This window comes from Urocitellus parryii, chromosome 4, assembly GCF_045843805.1.
Source record: "Urocitellus parryii isolate mUroPar1 chromosome 4, mUroPar1.hap1, whole genome shotgun sequence".
NCBI lineage: Eukaryota > Metazoa > Chordata > Mammalia > Rodentia > Sciuridae > Urocitellus > Urocitellus parryii.
In genome coordinates this window covers 6959186-6973978 of record NC_135534.1, presented here as the reverse complement: position 1 = coordinate 6973978, position 14793 = coordinate 6959186, and the positions used below count along the sequence as shown (strand labels likewise).

The window sequence follows — 14793 nt, the reverse complement described above, 5'->3', positions numbered from 1 at the left end:
CGCAGTGGAGTACTTGACCCTCGCTCTGCCACGACTGCAGGAGCAAGACTTAGCAGGAGACTGGCGGCTGAAGTCAGAGAACGAAGCTTCATTAGTGGGACGTATTCCAGGAGGGAATAGGGTAGTCGCATTCTGACCAATCCCCGTCCCTGGGGACGCTTGCTCCTCCCTCTCCCCGCTCGATTTCCTTCTTGTCCTTCATATTTCATCCAATTTTGGAGCGGTACACCAGCCGACCGAGCGGTGTTGGTTGGAGGCGGGGCCTGGCAGTGATTGAGAGGCTGACAGCCCCAGAGTTCTGACTCCTCCCGCCTCCCTCTCCTCCTTTCGGTGAGGGTGCTGTCCACCCCAACCGGTGCTGAAAATGCTCTCCGGCTCCACCGCCATCATGCAGACCTGCCCGCAAGGGTGTCTGCTGGGAAGACTTGAGATTTGGATCCATACGCTGCGTGTGCATATCTAAAAACCCAGAATATCTGAAGTCCCAGAAGTTGGGTAGTATAGGTGGAGCAGGATCCTGCACTGGGCCTGTCCCATCGACTCTCCAGTGGTCCAGCCGATTTTTGATCTGTTATCTCCTGAAACTCAGCTGAAACTCCTGAGCCATTGCTTGTCCTTTATTTTCAAAGTGAGGCCCCCAAACCTCTCTTGTCCCAGGGGATCCTTTCTGTTCACTCAGGTTCAAATCACTCCCACTTTGCCTAGAGACAATCTTCAAACACCTCCCTGTCTTCAGGCATTCCTTTCTAGAGAGTATGATCAGGCTCTGAGACCTGCCTTTAATTAGCTTCCTAGTGTCCATTACACCAGGTAACCTTCCTGCTCCCCAGACTCAACCCACAGTGATCCAACCACTGTGCCTTTGACTAGAGGTCCCCTCCACTTGGGATGCCCTTCCCCCTCATCTCCACTTGTTCAAAGCCTTTAAGAATCAACTCAGCTTTGCCTCAGAGAAACAAAGAGGACAGAGGCCTGACCTGGTATGGGTTGGAGGCCAGCGCCCGCGTGATGTAAGTGCCCTCTGGATTGCATTCAGTTTGCCCTGGATGTAGGTGCTGTGAGGACAGAGCCTTTTTCACTGTCCACTCCTACAGTTGTCTCCCCAGGTCCAGTGCCAAGCATGGTAGTTTCATATAGAAGACACCCAATAAACATCTGTGCACCATAAATAAATCATAAATAAATGGATGAAATAAATAAGTAAATGGATGTAACCCTAGACCTATTCTTTCTCTCCGCCCCCCCCCACACACATTCTCTCTGTTATGTCATCTTTAAATGATTATCCCTTTGCTTAAACATACACCCCAAAATAACTCACCCAGTATTGCAGCTTCCTATATTCCATCCACTGATTGTAAGCTTGGGGTTAAGGCCCAGACCAAAGCACAGTGTGAGGATGTGAGGCTGTTAGGGGCCAAGGAGCAGCACTGGGGCCTCATGTAGGAGGCCCACCAAGGGCAAACCCCACTGCCCCACATGGCTTGATGAATGCTTGTGAATTTACTCCAGCACTTTTCCACCCCCATTTCTCAGATGGAAAAATTGAGTTTGGGGGTAAAGTGTGCTAGCCTAAGGTCTTGCAGCCTAAGGTCCCCAATATCCTAATCCCCAGCTCACCTGCTGTAAGAGGAGCCTAGCGCCACTGCCCAGTGGATGAGGCTCATAAGCCTTTCTGGATGATAAATGCCCCAACAAATGAGGCTTCCAGGGTGAGTTCTGGGTGGGCTTAGCTCTAGGCTTACCCCTTAGAGATGGGACGCATCGGGCACCCACACATCTTCAAGACTCACCTTCTTGGTTTTACAGCCCTGGGCAACTCAGGAGTCTTAGAGCAAGGACTTGCTCAAGGTCGCAAGAGCGAGAGTGACCAGAGAAATTCCCAGGCGTCCGGCAGCCCAGACGGCTTCTGGGGGGCTGGGGAGAGCCCGCGGTGCCAGGCGCTGCTGGCGGCGCCGCCGGTGCCGCGGGGGCGGGGTCAGCGGAGGGCGGGGCGCCGGGCACCGCCAACGCCGCCGCCGCCGCTGCGCTCTGGCTGGGGCTGGGCGCACTCCCTCCGCGGCCGCCGAGCCGAGCGGACGCCCCTCGGGGCCGCGCCGCAGCCCTCCGCGTCCCCCCTATCATGCCCCGGGCCTGGGCCGGGGCCGCCGGAGCAGCCAGAACACCATGCCCGAGGGCGGCTGTGGCGACGGTGGGGAGGTGCCTGCGCTCATCCCGGACGGCGAGCCGCTTCGGGAGGAGGTACCTGCGCTGGGTGGCTGGTGACCCGAGCCGGGGCCGGAGTCGGGCGAAGGGGACTAGCAGAGGGGATGACCCCCAGGAAGGGGGTTGAAGAGGGAAATCCTGGAGCCCCTATAGCCAATGACGTCATTGGAAAGCCCGCATTTGGGCAGGGGTCCCAGACCTAAGGGCGGGCAAGAGGTGGGGCGACTGAGCAGGAAAGTGGGGAGGCGACTCCCACCCTCGGCGCCCCCTCAACTGTCCTAGCCCGTCCGGTGACGTCAGCGCCTGGCCCCTACGCGTTCCCATGCCGCAGCACAGCCTGGGATGCTGACTCCCACCCCCAGGGCCACAGGGTCAGGCCCCCAGCCCGGCTCAACTGCTCACGAGGTGCCAGGCGGCGCCTGCAATGCAGCAGCAGTGATGGGGCCTGGGGGTGGGGGAGGGAAGAGGGCCATGAGAAGGGAGGCGGCCTCGGTACCCCTTCTTCCTTCTGGTGAGGCCTAAGGGTCACCCTGCTGGAACCCCCAGGAAGATCCTCCTCCAACCTAGCCAGGAAGATCTGCAGGGACCCTGTGCCGTGGGGTGAGGGGTATGGTGGCCGGTGGTGAGTGAAGGTGTGGGGTGTGTGTGAGAATTCCAGTGTGTATGTTCCCTACACTTGGGTAGGTGGGACTTGTGTGCCCTATGGTCACTTGAGGATCTGGTGGGTCCCTTGGCTTGGGTCTTTGCCCAGCAGTGCCTATGTGTGTGAATGTGTCCTGTCATGGGTGGGTCTGTGGTTTGGCATGGAGTGCCCGTGTGGGTGTCAGGTTGCTGTAGAGGTGAGGCATGTGCAATGTGGTGAGGTGAAGGTCTGGTGTGTCTCTGGGATTTATAGAGTATGTGACATGTGTGTGCATGTGTATGTGCTGTGGTGGTGGTGGTGGTGGTGGTGGTATGTGTGTGCACCTTGATGTGATTGCAAGGGTTTGTGCTTTAGGGACAGGTGAAGGCCTGATGTTTCTTCGATGACAGGTCATGTGTTCCTCCTTGGGGAGGGGTCTGTGATAAACACTGGTTGGAGGTGGATGAGTGGTATGTGCACCTGACTGGCCATGTGGGGCTGGGTATTGGGTGAGGGAGATAGGCTGCCCTGGGTGGGGCTGGAGCCAGTTCTCCTCTCCTTAAGGCCTTGTGGGTCTGGGTAGGAGATGTGGCCACATAACCTGACCTCTATTATTTCTGCTTCCTTCTGCCCATTTTTAACCTTCTTCTCCATGCTCCCCACCCTCTTCTCTCTTGTGGGGTGAGGTGGCCAGGCTGGCAGCCCTGCTGAGGAGGGTGGGCCAAGCCCTAGGGCCAGAGAGTGGCCCCTGCTGCCCAGCAGCTGTGTCCCTCCCACTCCCTTAGCACAGATGGGGAGTGGAGGGCGGCCCTCCATCTGCTCCCCACCCCAAGACTCACACCTCCCCCACTCCCAGCTCTCCCTCTTTCTCACTGACTTAAAAGCCTCTCCAAGTCTCCTGCTGTCCCTAGTGGAATAAGGACCTGAGAGAGTCTCAGGATAACAGTAATAATGTTTATTCCCCTGGGCAGACCCTGTGCTAATATCTTCACACTTACAATCTCCTTGAATCCTCACAACCCCAGGTTACAGATGAGGAAATTGAGGTCCAGGTTGTATGAGGGACCTGCCCAATTTATACTGTAAGTTGCAGAGCAGCATCAGATCCTGGGCTGTTAAACTCCAAAGCTCATCCTATTGGACCCTTGGGCCCCTGCCAGGCTGGCCTCCCAGACCACCAGGGCCAAGAGTCAAGGCCCAGAGAGGGCAGGGATATGGCCAAGTCCACACAGCAAATCAGGGTAGAGCTAGAACCACCAGCACTCAATTTTCTCAGTAGCCAGCACAGTAGAAGACAGGCTCAGAGCTGGTGGGCCTGGGTTTGAATCCTGCAGTAGCACTGGGCTGGCCAGAAGCAAGGTCTGAAGCAGTGGACTCAATTCCTTACAGCCTCAATTTCTGCTCTACACAGTGGTCCTGGGGCACCACTTCCTTCACCACCTGAGCAGGGTGGGCTTAAGCAGGGTGACTGGCCCAACCATGGGCTCCATCCTGACTTCATCCTCCCTGTCTCTGCCCACCTTGCAGCAGCGGCCCCTGAAGCAGTCCTTTGGAAGCTCCCTGTGCTGGGAGTCGCACTGGAAGTGCCTGCTCCTCACACTGCTCATCCATGCCTGCGGGGCTGTGGTGGCTTGGTGTCGCCTCGCCACGGTGCCACGTCTGGTCCTGGGGCCCGAGGCAGCCTTGGCACGTGGGGCAGGGGGTCCTCCACCCACCTACCCGGCCAGCCCCTGCTCGGATGGTTACTTGTACATCCCACTGGCCTTTGTCTCCCTCCTCTACCTCCTCTACCTGGCTGAGTGCTGGCACTGTCACGTGCGGTCATGCCAGGCACCTCGCACGGACGCCAACACCGTGCTTGCTCTGATCCACCGGCTACAGCAGGCCCCGCCCTGCGTCTGGTGGAAGGCCACCAGCTACCACTACGTGCGGCGCACACGCCAGATCACCCGCTACCGCAACGGCGATGCCTACACCACCACGCAGGTCTACCACGAGAGGGCCGACAGTCGCACTGCACGCGGCGAGTTTGACTACTCTGCCCACGGGGTCCGCGACGTTTCCAAGGAGCTGGTGGGCCTGGCCGATCATGCGGCCACGCGCCTCCGCTTCACCAAGTGCTTCAGCTTCGGCAGCGCTGAGGCCGAGGCCTCGTACCTCACGCAGCGCGCGCGCTTCTTCAGCGCCAACGAGGGCCTGGACGACTACCTGGAGGCCCGCGAGGGCATGCACCTGAAGGATGTGGACTTCCGCGAGTCCCTCATGGTCTTCGCAGACCCCCGCAGCCCGCCCTGGTATGCGCGCGCCTGGGTCTTTTGGCTGGTGTCAGCAGCCACGCTGTCCTGGCCACTGCGCGTGGTGGCGGCCTATGGCACCGCCCACGTGCACTACCAGGTGGAGAAGCTGTTCGGCGCCAGCTCGCCCCCTCCGGGGGCCGTGCCCAGCGGGCCGCCTCTCTCCCGTGTGGCCACGGTGGACTTCACCGAGCTCGAGTGGCACATCTGCTCCAACCGACAGCTGGTGCCCAGTTACTCAGAGGCTGTGGTCATGGGCGCCGGTTCCGGCGCCTACCTGCGCGGCTGCCAGCGCTGTCGCCGCTCTGTCAGCAGCAACTCGCTGCCCCCTGCCCGGCCCAGTGGGCCCCGCCTGCCCTTCAGCCGCAGCCGCCTTTCCCTGGGTGCAGGAGGCCGGGCCACGCCTGGGGTCTTCCGCAGCCTGAGCGGGGGGCCACTAGGGCGCCGCGGAGAGGACACGGAGCCCCTGGAAAGCCCACCGTGCTATGAGGATGCCCTTTACTTCCCGGTGCTCATTGTCCACGGGGACAGTGGCTGCCGGGGGGATGGGCAGGGTGCACTCTGAGAGCCCCAGAGCCACCCCTCACCATGGGCAGAGATACCTGAATAACTGTCCAAAACACGAGGGAGAACAGACCAGCCACACATCAGGGGTGGGGGCGGGGCCGGGGTTCCCTAAACTAAAGCGCAGTGACCTGTGTCATTCATGGGAAATGGATGCCACCTATGTTGAGTCTATATCCATCCCCAGCATGGTTCCCCCCAACTACCACCTTCCACTCCCTGTAATGGCAGAGGACCAGGCCTGGGGGCCCTGCACATTGCACAGGAGAGGAAGGTTCCAGAAAGGCTGGAAAGAGGAGGAGTCCTGGAGACAACTGTAGCCTGCAACAGAGAGCTGCATGCTGGGCTCCTTCCTGCCGTGGCTGAGGCCTTGTTGGGAGCCCTCCAGCAACACAGAAGCACAATGTAGAGGTTTGGGGCCATGCCCACTGGGTTGGCCTCCCCAAAGAGAAGAGCTGGAGGAGGCAGCATGGTGGCCTCGGCCCCACTGCCCACCCAAATTTCCCACCCCCTTCACATGCTAGGTCCTTCCCTGCCCACCCTCTCACCTCTGCTCCAGGGCAGTCCCTGATCTGACCCTGCAACGCAGCCCTCTCCTTTGGGAGCATGGTTCTGGGAGCACAGTCTCGCCCATACTGCTCTTCTCCCTAGTGCCCATACACCCTCTCCCACCCAGATCCCTCCCCTGTGACCTGGGGCTCCCACTAGGCCCCCCACAGTTTCTGGGCTCCACTCTGCCTCCTGAAGTTCCTGTCTGCCTCTGTTAGCCACGCATACACCCCAACCTTGTGCCCATTTCTCCCAAGGCTTCTTGTCTTCACCTTCCTGATGATCCATGGGACACACAGGGAGCCAGGACATCCGAGGGGCCCTGGCCCTGGCCACCGCCTCTTGGACGATGCCCTTGACTTGCCCTGGGTGCCACTGCTTCTCCCATCAGTGGAGCCTGGCCCAGGGGATACCACCCCTCCCCCAGGGAGGAGAGAGTAGTCCCTTCCCTTCCAACTGGGGCTTCCACCCCCTCTCAGGGGCCGGTGGGGGAGGGAGGAGGCTGAGAAGGTGCAGATTAAATAAAGATATGAATGGAAGGGCTTCTGTGCATTCCTGAGTGGTGAGTCCAAGGTTACCACTGCAAACACGATGGATATCCACCCTGGGTCAAGGTGTAATGTTGGATTCTGGGTGGGGGACCAAGATTTTGACTCCAGCATTCTCAGGAGCAGGATGAAAGGGACCCTCATGGCACAGCCTGAGGCCTCTGAGACTCAGGGGTTTGTGTTTATTTGTAGTGCTGGGGATGGACCCTAGGGCCCCTGCTACTGAGCACCTGCCCTGCCTCTGAGCTGTGCCCCAGCCCTGAGTCTCAGCTTTGAGTTACCCTGAGCAGGTGACTCCACCCACTATCCATCCTGCAAGTGGGAATTAAACCCAGGGGCATATTACCACTGAGCTACATCTCCAGCCCTTATTTTTTAATTTTAAGATAAGGTCTTGCTAAATTGTCCAGGCTGGCCTTGAACTTGGCCTCTTCCTGTCTCAGCCTCTTAGACAATGCCCTTGCCTTGCCCTGGGTGCTACTGCTTCTCCCATCAGTGGGGCCTGGCCCAGGGGACACTGTCCCTCCCCCAGGGAGGAGAGAGTAGTCCCTTCCCTTCCCTTCCAACTGGGGCTTCCACCCCTTCTCTGGGGCTGGTAGTGGAGGGAGGAGGCAGAGAAGGTGCAGATTAAATAAAGATATGAAATGGAAGGGCACAGTCATTTGGAAGGTCAAGGAAGAAGATGGCAAGTTTGATCTTGGCCTCCCAACTCACCATTGCCCCAGCACCTGGATCATTTCTAAGGCACTGTCCAAGTTGACCCCTCCTTCAGCTCAATGGAAGATTCCATTCTGCTGCTGGGCATGCTGAGGACAAAGGGAAGAGCTGTGGCCTGTGACTCTGGTTCAGTTCCCCTGTGGCTATTGAAGTTATTACCAGTTTTGGGGATGGACACTGAGCAGGTTGGAGGACACAAAGCTGGAAACTGTCAGCCCCAAATTGGGGCAGGCCAGCATGGGATCCAAAATAAATAAATAAATAAAGAGGGGCTGGGGATGTGGCTCAAGCGGTAGCGCGCTCGCCTGGCATGCGTGCGGCCCGGGTTCGATCCTCAGCACCACATACAAACAAAGATGTTGTGTCCACCGAAAACTAAAAAATAAATATTAAAAAATTCTCTCTCTCTCTCTAAAAAAAAAAAAAAAAAAAAAAAAAAAAAAGAATAAGGGACAAGGGAATGGCCTCACTCACTAACCTCAGAAAGTTGCCTGGAAATGGCATCCTCATACGTAAGGCTGCTAGAGGTGTTTCCTGTGCAAGGCCACTGGGCTAAAGGGCAAGTCCCAGCATGGAGCTGTATCTGCTTGAGGAAAGGGCACCCTCTTCTAATTTATACAAAGGTGCCACAAGGGCCAGCCTAGAAGGGCACTGAGAATGGATGGGATTTCCCCAAGGGTAGAGGTGTTCTGGGCAGGGCCAGTGCCTAAGCAAAGTCCCGGGAAAAGGGCACAAAGCAGGATGTGCTAAGAAAGTAGTAGGAGAGAGCCCTGGAAGAATCTGCTGTGGCTTCCTTTCCAAACTCCAGAATTTGTCTTTATTTTATTTTATTTTATTTTTTAAAAGAGAGAGAATTGAGAGAGAGTGTGAGAATTTTTTAATATTTATTTTTTAGTTTTCGGTGGACACAACATTTTCGTTTGTTATGTGGTGCTGAGAATCTAACCCAGGCCGCACACATGCCAGGCAAGCGCTCTACCGCTTGAGCCACATCCCCAGCCCAGAATTTGTCTTTAAAGTGGGACAAACTAGTGGAAGGCAGTTGGGGAAGGGAAGTGATAAGATCAGGGCTGCATGTTAGGGTGTTTGGCAAAAATGCAGCTGCCTGTTGGCCACGTGAGAGGATGGAGTTAGAGATCAGAGCTCTGCTGGGTGCCAGTCCACTGCCTCACTTTGGGAGTGAAATCACCTCTTTGTTCAGAAGTAACTGAAGTGGAAAACCCTATGGTGCCCAGACACTCAAGAAGGCTCACGTGGGAGCTAGGCGCAGTGGTGTGCGTCCATAATCCCAGCCATTTGGAAGAGTTTGAGGCCAGCCTGAGCAACTTAGCAAGATCCTGCCTCAAAATAAAAAGGGCTGGGGATGGAGCTCAGTGGCCAAGTGCCCTTGGGTTCAGTTCCCAGTAGCACTAAATCAATCATCAAAATATTTTTTTAAAGGCTGCAGTGGGCAGGGAAGCAGACATGCTGGTTCCAGCTCCTCCCCACAAGGAAGGTGTTCCTCTTCCATCTTTTGCTCCAACCCCATAGATCTGACTGCCCCTTGACCGCTGTATATTCTCCTCCCATCCTCAGCAACAGAACCCCGGTTTTATTTCAGATCATGTGACTGTGTGATTTAAATCTAGGATATGGGATAAAAACAGAAGGTGTCGGAAGGAATTACCAACAATGCTCTTGAATTAGAAAGAATATTGGTGAAAACAACTTTCGTCTTCCCTCCTTGCTTAAGTCTGGAATGCATATGTGGTAGCTGGAATTCCAACAGCTGTCTTGGATCAGAAGGTCACCTTGAAAATCGTAGCCATGTGCTGAGAATAGCAGAACCAGAAGATAAAAGATCCTGGTTTCTGATGACACCAGGGGAGCTTGCGGATCGGATCTGGGTTGCCTATTTTGAGAGGCTATTGAGAAAGAGAAGTCAAATTTTTGTTTGCTTAAGTCACAGTTGTTTCTTGTCTGTAATTACCAGCAGATTTTATTAATTATCAGCTGCTGCATAACAAATTATCCTAAATATAGTGGCTTAAAACAGCAATAATCACCATGCTCTCCCCTGGCTTCTGTGGGTCAAGAATTTAGACAAGGCACAACAAGGATTGCTTATCTCCGCTCCACAATGTCCAGGGCCTCTGCTGGAAGACTGGAAAGCTGGGGCTGGGATCATCTGAAGGCATCCACTCACATGTTTGGCAGCTGATACTCACTGATGGCTGAGGGCTAACTAGGGCTAGAAGCTGGACAGACACACCGGGCCTCCCTGTGTGGCATGGGCTTCCTCACACCAGGTGACAAGGTTCTCAGGAAAAGCATACTGGAAGGATGAAACTATTGTTCCTTCTAATCAGAAGCCACACAGCACAGTTTCTGCCTCTTTCCATTGGTCAAAGTTGTTACAAAGGTCTACCCAGTTTCAAACTGGGCACGGTGGTGCATGCGTAATCCCAGCAGCTCCAGAGGCTGAGACAGGAGGATCACGACTTCAAACCAGCCTCAGCAACTGCGAGGCTTCTAAGCAACTCAGTGAGACCCTGTCTCTAAATAAAATCAAAATAGGGCTGGGGATGTGGCTCAGTGGCCAGCTGCCCCTGAGTTATATCCCCGGTACCCCCCAAAAAAGGTCTATTCAGTTTCAAGAGGTGGGAACACATGATCCCACCTCTTAATGGAGATTTGTCATCATCACATTGTAAGAATAGCATGTGGATGGGAGATATGTTAGTGCCATCTTTTTTCTTTTCTTTTTTTTTTTTTTTTGTACTGGGGATTGAACCCAGGGGCATGCAACCACCAAGCCACATCCCCAGCCCTATTTTGTATTTTATTTAGAGACAGGGTCTCACTGAGTTACTTAATGCCTTGCTTTTGCTGAGGCTAGCTTTGAATTTACAATCCTCCTGCCTCGGCCTCCCCAGCAGCTGGGATTACAGGTGTGCGCCACCGTGCCTAACTGTTAGTGCCCTCTTTAAAATTTAGTCAATTGCCAAGCCAAATGTCATTCTTAACTGAGTGACATCTATAGAGTGGTCTGCATTTTTTTTAAAACTTTGTGGTACTGGGCATTGAACCCAGGGATTCTGTACCACTGAGGTAAATTCTCAGCAATTTTTGTTTTCTATTTTGAGACAGGGTCTTTCCAAGTGCCCCAGGCTGACCTTGAACTTGTTATCCTCCTTTCTTAGTAGCTGGGATTACAGGTGTGTGCTACCACACCTGGCAAATACCAACTCTTTCATGATGCTGGTTTGAGGGAGGAGGGCAGTGGCATGTTAGATATGAGCCAACTGGGGGCCAAGTGACCTGTAGTAAGTTAAATGTGGCCACAGATTCTTTGGAACTCTTCTCCTCAAGAGGCAGAATCGATCTTCCTGCTCTTTAAGTCTGGGCTGGGCTTCTTCACTTACTCTGACCCTCAGAATGTGGTGGAGAGGAGCGACACTGGGCATTTAAGGCTGGCTCTTTAGAGACTGCAAGGCTTCCCCCTTCACCATCTTGGAAGCCTGAGACCACCAAGCTGGGAAGACACCCAGCCTGGCCTCCTGGGAGATTCGAAGCCAGGTGGAGAATTGAGGTCCCAGCCACGAGCCAGCTCAGCCCCCGGAGCAGGGACTGAGGCTGTCTCAGACCCTCCAGCTGCAGCAGAGCCACAGATGACACAGCCTCAGGAGCAGCCCCAAGTGAGAATAGCGGATCCCAGTCCAAATTGCTGGCCTCCAGAATGGTGAGAAATAAGACATCCTTATTGTTTTAAACCACTACATTTTGGGATGATTTGTTACTTGCTATAGTCACTGATAGAAGGCTCTGGAGCGTCATGAGGGAGGGCACTGGGTCTGCACATGTAGGGGAGAAGGGATCCAGAACCCCCCTTGTTTGAAGGTCAGCTGCCACCTCAAGTCTCCTGATGTTTCCTGTTCCCATGTTGGACCTCTCTTGGAACCAACCTCAAGCCAAGGTATTCCATTTAAAACCATTCTCAAGAGCAGGGGGCGGTGGTAACCCAGGATATTGAGGCAGGAAGATCACAAGTTTGAGGCCAGTCTGGGCATCTTAGCAAGATTCTGCCTCAAAATTAAAAATAAAAAGGTCTGGGGAGTATAGCTCAGTGGTAGAGCACCACTGGGCTCAATGTCCAGTACCACAAACATAAAAATAAAAAGAAACCATCCTCAAGAAGAGAATTAGTCCTTAGGGAGGGTGCAGGGCCTTGCTGTCAAATCCCAGAGGCCTCTGCCTCCCCTGACTGAAGCTTGACGGGGCTACATGCAGCCTGCTCCAAACAGAGCCCTGGATCCCAACCCCACCTGTGCCCATGCCACTCCTATCTGTCTTCTGTCTCAGTAGATGGCACCACCAGCCCGCCAGCTGCTTCAGCAGGACACCTGTGTAACAATCATTCCTCCCTCTTCCTCCCCCTCCTTTTTTAGCTTCCTTTGGTTTGGTTTTAAGGTACTGGGGATCCAATCCAGGGACACTCTTCCACTGAGCTACAACTCCAGCCCTTTTTCAATTTTTTTTGAGATGGATCTAAGACTGGCCTCAAAATTGCACTTCTCCTGCCTCAGCCTCCTGAGTAGCGTGCATCCAGTGCTAAGGGTTATTTGTGCACATCCAATGCTAAGGCCAACACCCACCTGCAAACCCTCCAACTTCCCCTTATCACAGCTCACTCCCTTCATAGCCCACTCCCCCAACTCCAGCTAGATTTCTTTTTAAATTTTAATTTTATTTATATTTTTAAATGTTGAGACAGGGTCTCACTAGGTTGCTTGCTAAATTGCTGAGGCTGGCCTTGAACTTGTGATCCTCCTGCCTCAGCCTCCTAAGGCACTGGGATTACAGGTGTGTACCACTACACCTGCTCCAAATAGATTATTTTGAAGATCTAGAAGTTGTCACATTTCAGCCCTGACCATCTCCCTCTCCACCCCTAAAGAAATCAGTCACCCAGGATTCTACCCACAAAACACTGCCCTACCCTGCTCCCATCTCCTAGCCACCCCAAGGCCCCAGCTTGCTTCAGACTCCAAGGCCCCCACCCCTATTAATCAGAATGGTAGTGATTTAGAAATGAAATTCCATCTAGGCACGGTGGCACATGCCTATAATCCCAGCAGCTAGGGAGGCAAAGACAGGAGGATCGTGAGTTCAAAGCCAGCCTCCGCAATGGCGAGGCACTAAGCAACTCAGTGAGGCCCTGACTCTAAATAAAATACACAATAGGCTGGGGATGTGGCTCAGTGGTTGAGTGCCCCTGAGTTCAATCCCCGGTACTCCCCTCCACACACACAAAAAAGAGATAAATGAAATTCCATCTCCAGGACTCCAACAGACAGTCTCAAGTGACCCCTGGTTGGTCAACTCCATGGTGTCTTTTTTTTTTTTTATATTTATTTTTTGGTTGACACAATATCTTTCTTTCTTTTTTAAAATTTTTTGTTTTTGGTGGACGCGACATCTTTATGTGGTGCTGAGGATGGAACCCAGCACCCCATGCATGCCAGGCGAGCACACTATCGCTTGAGCCACATCCCTAGCCCTCCATGGTGTCTTCACTCAGCTCCCTTCCCTGTTCTTTTTTTTTTTTTTTTTTTAAGAGAGGGGGGGGGGAGGGAGGAGAGAGAATTATTTAATATTTATTTTTCAGTTTTTGGCGGACACAACATGGTTGTTTGTATGTGGTGCTGAGGATGGAACCCGGGCCGCACGCATGCCAGGCGAGCGCGCTACCGCTTGAGCCACACCCCCAGCCCTCCCTTCCCTGTTCTTTCTGCTGCTCACCATAAGTTATGATTATTTGTGATTCCAAATGCATGGGGATTTGCTTTTCTGTTTGGAACTGGGGATTGAACTCGGATGCCTAATCACTGAGCTACATACCCAGTCTTTTTTATTTTAAAATAAAAAGTTTGCCAAGGCTGGTCTTGAACCTGCCATCCAACTGCCTCAGTCTCCCAAATTGCTGGGATTACAGGCATGCACCACTTAGCCCAGATTACAAATCCATGAGTTTTTTTTTTTTTTTTTTTAATGTTTCTTCTACCAGAATTAAAGTCATGGGAGGCAAAAGGCTATAGGTGCAGACCCTTGAGTTAGAGGGAATCCTGACTCTGCCTCTACAACTCTTCAGTGACCAAGGCAAGTCACTTATCCTCTTTTTGCCTCAGACTTCTCATCTGTAAAGTGGTAGATAACAATAGACTCTACTTGCTTCAGAGGGCTGTCAGAGGATTAAATAAGAAACTATGCTATCAGGCTTAAATCAGGGTCTGAACAGGAAATTCATTTATGTTTCATATATGCTATTTACACATAGCCAGCTGGTAATTTTATAGACAAGCCCAGGATTGTCCACTTGTGCATCAGGTGGGCACACAAAAACTTTCAGATTTTGCAGCATCCTGATTGAGGATTTTTGGATGAGGAATGCTCAACTTGTAATTCCAAACAGGCTTTTCATATCTCCCTCTACCTCTCCAAATTCATATGCTGATGATATATGAATTTGGAGGTAGGGCCTTGGGGAAGTAATTAGGGTTAGGTGAAGTTATGAGTTTGGGATCCCCTTGTGGCTTTATAGGAAGAGGAAGAGAGACTCAGCGAGCAGCTAGCTGTGTCCCCATGCTACACCCTCCATCATGTTAGGGTGCTGCAAGAAGGCCCTGACCTGATGCTGGCACCTTGATTTTGGACTTCCTGGCCTCTAGTGTTTATAAATACTTGAGCTGTGGTATTCTGTGATACCAACAGAAAGCAGACTAAGAACATCTGTTTCCCCAGCCAAACTGGAAAGCCAAGGGTGGGAGTGTTAGGACTCACTATCTGAGGTGGCAGCACTGGCAGTTTCTGGGACCCTCCTGGCAGGCATGATGGAAACTCACATCTGTATTTTCAACCTTGACTCTGTTTTGAGCTCCCAATTCAGGTATGTATGGATGGGAGTTTTGGGGAGAGTCCACCTGGATGAGACTCTATATATCCCAAAGCAACTACCTTAGTCCACCCCCATGATCCCAGTACTTCTCAGAGGGCCTCACCACCTCTCAAAACTGTTACATTAGGAATAAAATTTCAATGTGAGATTTAACGGGGACAAAGCACATCAAAACCACAGTACTGACCGTATCATGCTGTCTCCCCAAAGTGGCCTCTCCTATGTCTCCTCTGTGAATGGAGCCACCCAGGGGATGAGTCTAGCCCCACAGCCATTGTTGGCCTCTTGTCCACATTCAGTCAGCCGCTGGGTCCTGTTCGTGTCTCCTCTTGGTTTTGGTGTCTCCTCCCACTCCAACAC

General features: G+C 53.2%; 1 protein-coding gene across 1 annotated transcript; it reads left to right on the top strand.

The window, feature by feature from the left end:
• Nucleotides 1-2166: 2166 nt before the first annotated feature.
• Tmem151a (transmembrane protein 151A) lies at nucleotides 2167-5686 on the top strand. Its single transcript, XM_026396708.2, has 2 exons — nucleotides 2167-2241; nucleotides 4355-5686. Exons 1-2 carry the CDS (start codon nucleotides 2167-2169, stop codon nucleotides 5684-5686), a joined length of 1407 nt encoding a protein of 468 aa, XP_026252493.2.
• The last annotated feature ends 9107 nt before the right edge of the window (nucleotides 5687-14793 follow it).